Source organism: Callionymus lyra, chromosome 11 (genome assembly GCF_982586985.1).
Source record: "Callionymus lyra chromosome 11, fCalLyr1.hap1.1, whole genome shotgun sequence".
Classification (NCBI taxonomy): domain Eukaryota; kingdom Metazoa; phylum Chordata; class Actinopteri; order Syngnathiformes; family Callionymidae; genus Callionymus; species Callionymus lyra.
The window spans coordinates 1039701-1050000 of NC_141828.1; the positions used below are offsets into that span (position 1 = coordinate 1039701).

At 38.5% G+C, this 10300-nt stretch overlaps 1 protein-coding gene across 1 annotated transcript; it reads right to left on the reverse strand.

The window, feature by feature from the left end:
* Window positions 1-2713: 2713 nt before the first annotated feature.
* On the reverse strand, window positions 2714-8088 carry etaa1b (ETAA1 activator of ATR kinase b). Its single transcript, XM_087802742.1, has 6 exons — window positions 7822-8088; window positions 5473-5589; window positions 5335-5399; window positions 5142-5251; window positions 3194-4152; window positions 2714-3137 (listed from the first exon to the last, which is right to left on the reverse strand). The coding sequence occupies exons 1-6, from the start codon at window positions 7955-7957 to the stop codon at window positions 3025-3027; spliced, it is 1500 nt and encodes a 499-aa protein (XP_087658868.1). The 5' UTR covers window positions 7958-8088; the 3' UTR covers window positions 2714-3024.
* Window positions 8089-10300: the final 2212 nt, after the last annotated feature.

Here is a 10300-nt window from a genome sequence, read left to right on the forward strand (position 1 = left end):
TCACTAATTAATTATTTCATTTTTTTTTTATCACACCTTAATGAAATGTTTATTATTTTTTATTGAATTTTATTAATGTTATTGTATTTCATTAATATTTATTTCAATCTTTTAATTCTGTACTTTGTTGTGTTTACATCCTTTACATCTACGTGACAAAGGTTTTGTACTTTGTTCCTTTACTAGTCTAGACCAGTGGAAACAGTTTCATTCTCAGTCTGTCACTAGTTTGACATTTTTATTAGGTTTTTATTATCGTTTAACAAGAGAAAAACACTTTAAATGTGCAGATTAATCCTCCAGACCTTCTGTATATTTCACTTCATCTTCTTCTTTTACTTCATCTCGTGTCGTTTTCTTGACATTTTGCTTTTTCTCCCTTCAAATCTCCAAAAATATTTTATGCTTGTTATCTCTGCTTTTTGTAACGTTTGTGTTACTTTAGTTTCTGCAGACGAGTCCAATGAATTTTTGGTAAAATGTTAATAAAATTGAATTGAAATTCAAAATTGAAAAATGCAATTGAAGCGTAAGGCTAACGGCTAAGATGCTAACTTAGCCATTAGCTTGTAGCTCATCTCTTGTATGTACTTTTCTGTTATTAAAATGTGACAAAAAAGGGAAAAACACAGAAAGTGCTGCTGTTTTCTTCTTCTCTTCCATCTGTCCAGACACATGTAAGACTCTAAATGATGAATATTTATCGTGTTAATTCTCTTAAAGTCAAACCTCTACACCTGCAGGAAAAATGAGAGAAAGTATCAAATGACAAACTGGTCTCGAGGAATCTTCGTCAAACTTTGGTTCAAACCTGTCTTGATGTTGGGTCGAAGGAAACGTTGAAAAATAATTACAGAGCCGTCATCTTTCTGGATAAATAACTCATATAATGCGGCTTTAATGTGGAATTCCAAAGTGCAATTACTATTACGCCCCGTTGTATTTATGGAATTATGTCCTTCTGCTGCCTAATTCAAGAAAATATCCCGAGTCATTTTCGGCTCCGAAAACCAACTTTCCCTCATGTATCACATGACAAAACACAAACATCATCATCATCACCATCTTCCCCTTAATTGCTACCATCCCGGATCATTTCCCCGACTTCCATTAACGTCTCCAAACATCACTTTCAAGCTGCAGAATTCTCCCGAAATGAAAACATTCTCATCAGAACGGACAGTTTAAACAGGTGCCACAGTAACATAATCATCAGCTCAGCAATTACTGCCTTCTGCCGGACTCGCAGCCATAAATCATTCTCTCTCCACAAAGACCACGTTGTGGTTTCGCTCGACGTCCAATAATCAGAGATCGCTGCGTGTTCGGCGTGACGGCCTCGGCGCTGAAACACTGCTTCCTTCTGTGGAGGCCTGAGATCTCCTGCAGATCCTTCAGCGAGCGCGATATTGTACCTGCGCCGACACCTGTTGGATCCACCTGAGGTCTCGTCATCAGTGTGAGCATAATAACAGTTGAGGAATCAAACGCAAGCCTTTGTGCCGAAGCCAGATCCTGGTCGGATTCACAGGCCGAGTGAAGGAGACACACACGTTTATTATTAACGTTTCAATGAGACAAACACACACACCTGCAGCCCAACCTTCTCTCTCACACACACACACACACCTTGTTATTGTCAGGGCGAAGGATTCTCTTGGAATGACTTTGTTCATCCAGTCAGTTTCAGTCAGGAATGTCAGATTCAATCGAGGAAAAAGTTTGCAGATCAAACTACATGATTATTTACGTCAAAGGAAGTGATTTTGATGTTTTAATTTTTTCTCAATTTATCTTAATTATCTTTGTTTTGTTCCTCGTTCACCAAACAAATTACAGTTTATCTCGCATTGTTAACTTCAACAATCTCTTAGTTTCTTATCTTACGACAAACACAGCATCTATAAAGGTCAAAGGTTACTCTGATTTTGACCTATTGACACGTGTCAATCGAGGTCAGAGGGAAACTAGAAACATGATCGAGTAGAAATGCCTCCGACAATTTTATTCTGTGTTTTGATGATTTATTTTGTTAATAATGGATATATTTTTTAAAGCTTTTCTCACTTTTTTCCTCCTTTCCATTGGTTACTATTGTCAGATTCTCCCTCCAAACAAATTGTAATTTCCATATTTTATACTTTATGTGATCATTTATGTGTGTAATGTCAAAGAAATGTGTCATTTGATCCTTTTTGTGTGTAATGTGGTCCTTATTGTGTATCATGTGATCCCTTATGTATGTCATGCAATCCTTGTGTGTTTATGTTTCATGTAGCCCTCTCAAGTATGTTATTTGAAAATATGTGTCATGTGAATAAATGTGTGTCATTTGACCCTTTCTGTGTGTCATGTAAACATTAATGTCCCTCATATGATTCTTTATTTGTGTCATGTGATTCTTTATGTGTTTGTGTGTCATGTGACACAAAATGACAAAGAAGCTGATTATGAAATATTCTCAAAAAGATAAACATGAAAACTGTATTTTTATCTACAGTAGATATAATCAAAATATATTTTAAGAAAACTATCCTAAACATAAAGACGCTAAAAAGACACTTAATTTCAAATTTGATATAAAACTGTCATAAATCAGTTTTGTAGTTGAACTCTGACCTCATGCTCTAGAACAATTAGAGACTCGACCTTCAAACACATTTAAAGAAAATAAACACAAGATGTTTCTCTCATCCTTTTATTCCTTCGTCTGAAAGTAACAATCGACCTCCGGAGACGACCTCAGGAGCAGCAGGTTCAGAAGAAATGAAGGCACAAAGTTCGTGTGTGGATTCAGTCGCACGAGCAGCACATGAACAGATCTCAAGACTGAAATTAAAAAATACTTAGTAAGACGACTGAGGGAATGTTAAAATGTTTGGACACACGGAGACACATCATCGCACAACATGTAAACAGGAAGAAACAACTTCCACAAACGAGTATTTCCTCTCGTTGATCCATAATCGATCCCGACGTGTCTTCTAGCAGCAAAAGATCCTTCAAGTTCTGATCCGGCCCAGTTCAGGGTCTGTGTTGGTTCTGCTTCCTCAGCCTCCTCCGGGCCTGAGCCTCCTGCTTCTTCCTCTCGATCTCAGCAGCAGAACATTCGCCCGCCGCACGACTGCTGATGAACACTGAGACGGGAGGTGAGAATTAACATCTAAAAACATCAACGTGTCTTAAAACCTACCTTTGTTTCCGATCACCGCAGAGTCGGACAGATTCCTCTTGAAGGAACTCTGGTGCGGTTTGGTTTTGTTCTTCTCGCGCTCACTGGTGGACGAGAGGAACGTGGCGTCGATACGACCAGCAGGGAGACTCTGAGACACGTTCGCTCCTCTCATGGTGGCGTCCCATCCTCGGAAGCTCGCGGCGCCGCCGGTGAACGGTAACGACTGAGAGCGCACCAGCGACGTCGACCTGCTGGTGTTCGGCCTGCTTTCGATCGGCAGAGGTGCGGAGGTTTTACCGTCGGGTTTGGGCGGAACGTCGGAAAGCTGCTCCACGCTGTCGCACGCCTGACACAGAAGGTCGTCGTCGTCGAAGCCGTCGTCCCACAGAGCGTCGGCGGAGGCTTCGTTCTCGTCACATTTGTTGGGAGAGTTGGTTTCATGGTTGGACTTCTGAGAGACAGCAGGCTGGAAGTGCGGGTTGGATTGTAACCTGAAAGTGCTTCTAGTGCTCGTCTTGGTTTTGGGGGAAAGTTCCTGAAGGTTCGAGTCTCGCTGGAAGGAGTGTGTGTCCGAGCGTGCGGGGCTTTTGCTTTTCTCTGGATTCTTGGTCATTTCCAGAACAAAAGAGTCGAGTATATCGTCGTTCTCCCAGTCGTCGTCGTCGAGGTTTCCTGCTTCCTTTTCCTCGGCAGGTTCAGACTCTTTAGACAACGGTTGTTGGCTGTGGCTCTGAGTGGAGAAGCTCTGACTCAGTCGCCCGCTGACGCTCTGAGTGGAGCAGTCGAAGAGAGCCTGCAGCTCCGCCTCAGTCCCACCCGAGGCTGGAACCTCTTCTTCACGGGGCCTCGCTTCGTCCTCGGAGGTCGTCGGTCGCTGCTCGTCAGTCAGACTCTTCTGCTCGGACGCGTCGATTTCCTGCTTCATGTTCTGGTCGAACTGTTGAGCCAGAATCATGAGGTCGTCGACGCTGCTGTGCCTGAGGACGAGACAAAAGAGTTAGTCATATTTATAGAGCTTTTGTAGACCAGGGTCACAAAGCGCTTAAACAATCAAAACAATACTCAATAAAATATATACTTTAAAGGTCAAGATAACACTGAGAAAAACACAAGAGTCTCAGAGAATCAAGGAAAAGCTCAAATAAAATCAAACATAGATGTTTCTTGAAGGAGTCAGTAGATCATCAAACACAGATGTTTCTTGAAGGAGTCAGTAGATCATCAAACACAGATGTTTCTTGAAGGAGTCAGTAGATCATCAAACACAGATGTTTCTTGAAGGAGTCAGTAGATCATCAAACACACATGTTTCTTGAAGGAGTCAGTAGATCATCAAACACAGATGTTTCTTGAAGGAGTCAGTAGATCATCAAACACAGATGTTTCTTGAAGGAGTCAGTAGATCATCAAACACAGATGTTTCTTGAAGGAGTCAGTAGATCATCAAACACAGAGATGGTTCCAAAGCTTAGGAGCAACAGTCTGGAAGGATTTCTCTCCTCTGGTCCGGAAGTTCAGGAACCATCAGTAGAATATTGTTAAAATCTGTATATTCATGAAGGTAGTTTTGTTTTTTTATTAATCAATAAAAATGACTTGTCCTAGTTTCTTCGGGCGAGAGGCGGGGGACACCCTGGACAGGACCCTAGTCCCTCACAAGACACACAACCAGTCACACACACACACTTATACCTACAGACAATTTTCCCAAAGTTCTCAATCAACCTCTGTATGTTTCTGGACTGTGGGAGGAAACCGGAGTTCCCGGAGTAAACCCACACAACACGGGGAGAACATACTGACTCCACACAGTTGGTTCCCTCCCGACCTGGAAGGGAACCGGCAACCTTCTTGCTGTGCTAACCACTGCGGCCGCTATGAATTAAACTTCAGTGATTTGAAGAGTCGTTCTTCAGCGACTCTGTAGCAGATGTTTCTTCCTGATGATAACATAGAAGATACAAACCTCGACGACTTCTTCCTGCTTCTGGGCTTCCTGACCTCCGGTGTGGACGGGATGGCACCGTCGCCGATCCACTGCAGGAGGGAGGAGTCGGCCCCTTTCGGTTTAGAACCCTGTGACACACCAGCACTTTCAGCGTCAACACAACCTGTACTGTATACATCGTACACTCATGACACGACGTGCAGTGACCGACCTTGGGTGCGATGCGATTGACGATGTCCGATATATTAACAACTCTGTGGCGCCGCAAGGATTTGGCTGAAAGGTAAAGATTGAACCAGTGAGTGACACATCAACAGGTCGACAAACATCCAAACGGCGCCATGTTTACCCGGTTGCGTCGGAGACGTGGCGTCCCAGATGATGTCCTGTGAACGCTCCGCATCGCTCGGAGAATCTCCGTAACTCATCCACGCGTACTTGCTGCGACCCGGAGGGCTCTGGAGGTCTGCGGACATAAACAATGATTATTAACATAGGTTTGGTGAAGCTTTGACTCTAAAAGACATTAAAATGCTGTGATTATATATTATTATCATTATATTCTTACTAGGGTGTTTTTAAGTAAGTACGTAATTTATATTTAAACAGCGCTCTTCTAGACCAGGGTAACAAACCACTTAAACAATCCAAAAAAACAAAAACTACTCAAAAAATATATACTAAAAAGATCAAGAAACACTGAGAAAAACACAGGAGTCTCGGAAAATCAAATGTTTCAGGTATAAACGCCAACCAAATATTAAGTAAGTAAAGCATCACTTTTACTTTTACCACGATACTGTATCATATTTTATCATAGTTCCATCATAGTTTATATAAAAAAGTTAAGTGTATAGTTAAAAAGGGTGTGAAAATTTAAACAATTTGATCATTTTATTTACAATTAACTCTGTTTGTTTGCTTTACACTCCAGCAGCTTTTAAAGCTGATGTTTGGACATATTTGGTCCAAAATTAAAACAGTTACGACTTCGTTGAGAGTCATGTGGTCTGTTAAACAAGTCAATAGCTGGAACAAGGCTACAAATATATCCTTGTTACTACAGTATCACTGTAGTTACTACACTATCACTGTAGTTACTACACTATCACTGTTGTTACTACACTATCACTGTAGTTACTACAGTATCACTGTTGTTACTACACTATCACTGTAGTTACTACACTATCACTGTAGTTACTACACTATCACTGTAGTTACTACACTATCACTGTAGTTACTACACTATCACTGTAGTTACTACACTATCACTGTATCACTGTAGTAACCCCTTCATGGTGATCAATATTCTTGCCAATGCACCCCCTAATTATTAAACACTTGATAGAATTGAATTAAAGTTATAATGCTGGTGTAATTTCTTTAGTTTACAATCTAGATCGATAGATACGTTATTGATCCGCCGGAGAAGAAATCATTATGTCCAGCAGCAATAAAACATTCATCCAAAAATACATGTCAAACAATCAAATAAATAAATAAATAAATACATAGAAAGACTTAAAATAAATAATTAAAGTAAAAAGTGCATGTCAAGCATGAGGGAGAGTTCTGTTGTAGCATCTAATGGCGGAGGAACAAAGTCTTTAAAAGGTTCTGCAGTGCAGGGAGAGGAGCCTGTTGCTGTGGTTCCTCTTCTGAGCCTCCACAGTATCATCCAGCGGGTGTCGAGGGTTTCTCTGGATTATGTGCTGCCTTCATCCTTCTCTCCAGCACTGCTCCCACAGAATCCACACATTTACCATCACAAACATGTATTTCCTGATCAGCCTGTTCAACCGGTTACTGTCTCTTGACCTGTTCTCGGTGTTCTCTTGACCTTTTAAAGTATATATTTTATTGGGTATCGTTGTGATAGTTTAGGCGCTTTGTGACCCTGATCTGGAAAAGCAATCTATAAATATAAATTATTTACTTACTTACTAAGTTAAGTTTGGTTCTTAATTTGAGTAATTCATGACATTAAATTTCATCTAAATCAGAATAAATCGCCACAAAGTCAGTATTATTTACGCATCTTTACAAACTGTTGATTGTTTCAGGGGTATATATATATATATATATATATATATATTTAATATTTGTTTCAATATTTGTTAGTGAGACTCTTTTGTTTTTCTCATAAATATATATTTATATGTCACAGTACAGATTGGAATCCAGTAGGATCTGGAATCCTACTAGTACAGATTGGAATCCTACTACTGAACTGGGATTTAAAAATTATTGGAATTCCAATATGTCCTAGGACAAATGGGAATTCTACCAGGATAATCTCCAATTCTAATGGGAGAAATCCCTAAACCATATCAATATTAAGATCCCAGTACAGTTGCAGGATTCCAATCTGTACTAGTGGGTACAGATCTTACTGGATTCTAATCTGCACTTTGACATAAATATATATATATATATATCCCTGAAACAATCCACAGATTGTAAAGCTGCGAAATTAATACTAACTTTGTAGCGATTTATTATGATTTAGATGAAATTTAACATTATAAATGACTCAAATTAAGAACCAAACTGATACTAGTTTCCAGATCCTACTGGATTCCAATCTGTACTGTGACATATATATATATATATAGAATATTTTAAATGACTGAGTAAGCGTTTGATTTCTTGGCACCAAGAGACAGTCTCTCCATCATTTGATCCACAAATCACTCACCTTTCCGCATGTCTGCAGGTCGTGTGACACTCATCCCACTGTCCTGACTTGTGTTGTTGTTGTTGTTGTTATTGTGGCAAACATTGGTGAAGTTCTGCCACAGATGGTTGAAGTTTCTCGCCGCAGACTCCGACATCACTCGCGATCAAACATCTCTAACAGCCTCAGCATGTCTAAATGTTTAAACGTTCGACGTCGATGTCGCTTTCAACGTTTAAAACAGTTTGTTTTTCTTCATGTGCGTGTTTTCATCTGAATCTACCGCCATGTTTTTTTCCGCTGACGTCACGGAACGACGGAAGCCGACAGGGCGGCTTTATAATGGCGTTCAAATAACGTGGAATTTATTCGCTTCTTCTAATGTTTCAGATTTACTTATAGACAACTTTACAAACAAATTAGAGATTTAATTAATTAAACTTAACTTTGCATGCACCTGGTTTTCGTTCAAATAGTGGATTGTTTGTGACGAGTGCCTAATAAAAAATATCAGAAATATATTTTTTTTAAAAATCCCTGTTATTTTTTGTTGTTGTATTTGTTCGTATTTAAATTCACAGTCTTGACGCAAAAATAACCAAATATTAATATTATTATGTGAACGAGTCAGCTGTGAATTGCTAGAAACTTAAAACTTACCAAATATTTCATGCGAACCCTTAGCAAAATAAGGGTAAATTCACGTGTACTTCTTACAAACGGCCAAATATATGCTTTAAAAAATAATAATATTTTAAATCTGACCATCTGAAATATATTTAGTATCTGTCAATTCAGCTGAAGCTTTGTTTCGACATCCTTTAGGAATTTATGCAAGTTTAAGTAAGTAGTTTTTATTTGTAAAGCACTCTTCACAGAAGAAAGCCTAGTACACAATGAGTGTACTTTGAGTATACTTATTTTATACTAAAATTAACATAGTTTGACATCTATGGGAAAAAAAAAGTATATTTAAATGTACTTTGATTATACTTATTTTATACTAACATTAAAATAGTTTGACATCTATAGGCAAAAAAGTATATTTGAATGTACTTTGATTTTACTTATTTTATACTTTAAGGTTACTTTTGACATCCCTTGGAAAAAAGTACTATGACTCTATTTAATTTTTTACCAAAAATTCAAGTATTCTAGTTTACTTGACATTTACTTTTGACATAATATAATTCAAAATAGTACCTTGATGTACTTGATGTAACTTGATTGTATACTTATGGTTATACTACAGTATAGTTTGTTACATGTACTTCAGGTACATTATACTACTTTTTTCGTTTGGGCAAGTCTATTATTATGGTGATCCAGAAGTAATCAGTGCAATGGATTATGGGAGTGGGTGACAGTGTTAGTGTTTTTGTTGGATACACACATTTTCCTTTGAGGTATAAGTCATGTTTTATCTCTATATGTGTTTGATCATGAAGTGCTGGAGTTAGTTCAGGATTATGCTCTTTTGAATGACCTTCATTTACCCTCAAGACACACAGAGAAGAGAAACATTTAAGTCCCTATTGGTTCATAGGTTTGTATAAGAAGAAAACACGTGACCTTGTGTGTCTCGCCTTCAGTTCTTGACGTGAAGTGCAGGTATGTTGCTAGTACATTGGTAGTCTAGAGAATCGTGTACTTTGGGTACACCTTATTGAATATATAGATATGAGTACACTTGATAATATATACGTCTTCTTTATAGTAAACTCCAGTTTAGTCTAAAGAAGTATCAAATTAGTATACTTTTACAAATTAATATACTTATGTACTTACTCTACCTATGCTTGATGAAAAGTACTTCAAGTCTACTACTCTGTTCTCTCTCTTTCCAAAACCTCCTCGTTGAAATATTCAAGTGTCCTTGACGAGCTATTCTGGTCTCGGCTCCACATGAGTCAGAGTTTGGACTCGTCCTGCGAGTGTAAGCACTCGTGACTATATTTGGATTTTTCCAGCGTGAACCTTTGAAAAAAGTGGCTCCTGAACGTGTTTATGGAATGAATAACGACTGGTAAAAACCCAGAACGTTACATGGGAGGTGATTTATAGGAAGCAGGGTTTCAAACTCCTCCATGTTTCATCATCCGAAGGAGGGAAATATATGAAACAAGTCACATTGACATGGATGTAAATCTACTTTTGACAGCATTATGAGCCGCTACACAAGTTATAATGAGGAGTAAAACTTGATTCTTTGGATGTACTTTAAGGCGTATTGGAACATGTTTGGGTTCAGTCAAGGAGAGAAAAATCCCAGAATACATTTAGAAAAACCTTGTGGTGACATTAGTGTGTTTTTACTTTTCTGATACATTCATGAAACTATAAGTGATTAACGTTTCTGGATGTGTTGTGTGAGACACATTAATATTTCATTATATATTCAATAACTATATAGGTATGTTTCCAACTTGAGCTTTAAATCTTAACAAACATTTTTAAATAGAAGTAAATTCACGAAAAACTCATCATTTAGACATTTATT

Coding starts and splice junctions, on each gene's coding strand:
- etaa1b (XM_087802742.1), bottom strand. CDS start 7,957: ATGTCGGAGTCTGCGGCGAGAAACTTCAACCATCTGTGGCAGAACTTC. Junction 5,590..7,821: donor ACCTGCAGACATGCGGAAAG/GTGAGTGATTTG, acceptor TTATGTCCGCAG/ACCTCCAGAGCCCTCCGGGT. Junction 4,153..5,141: donor AGCAGGAAGAAGTCGTCGAG/GTTTGTATCTTC, acceptor TCTCGTCCTCAG/GCACAGCAGCGTCGACGACC.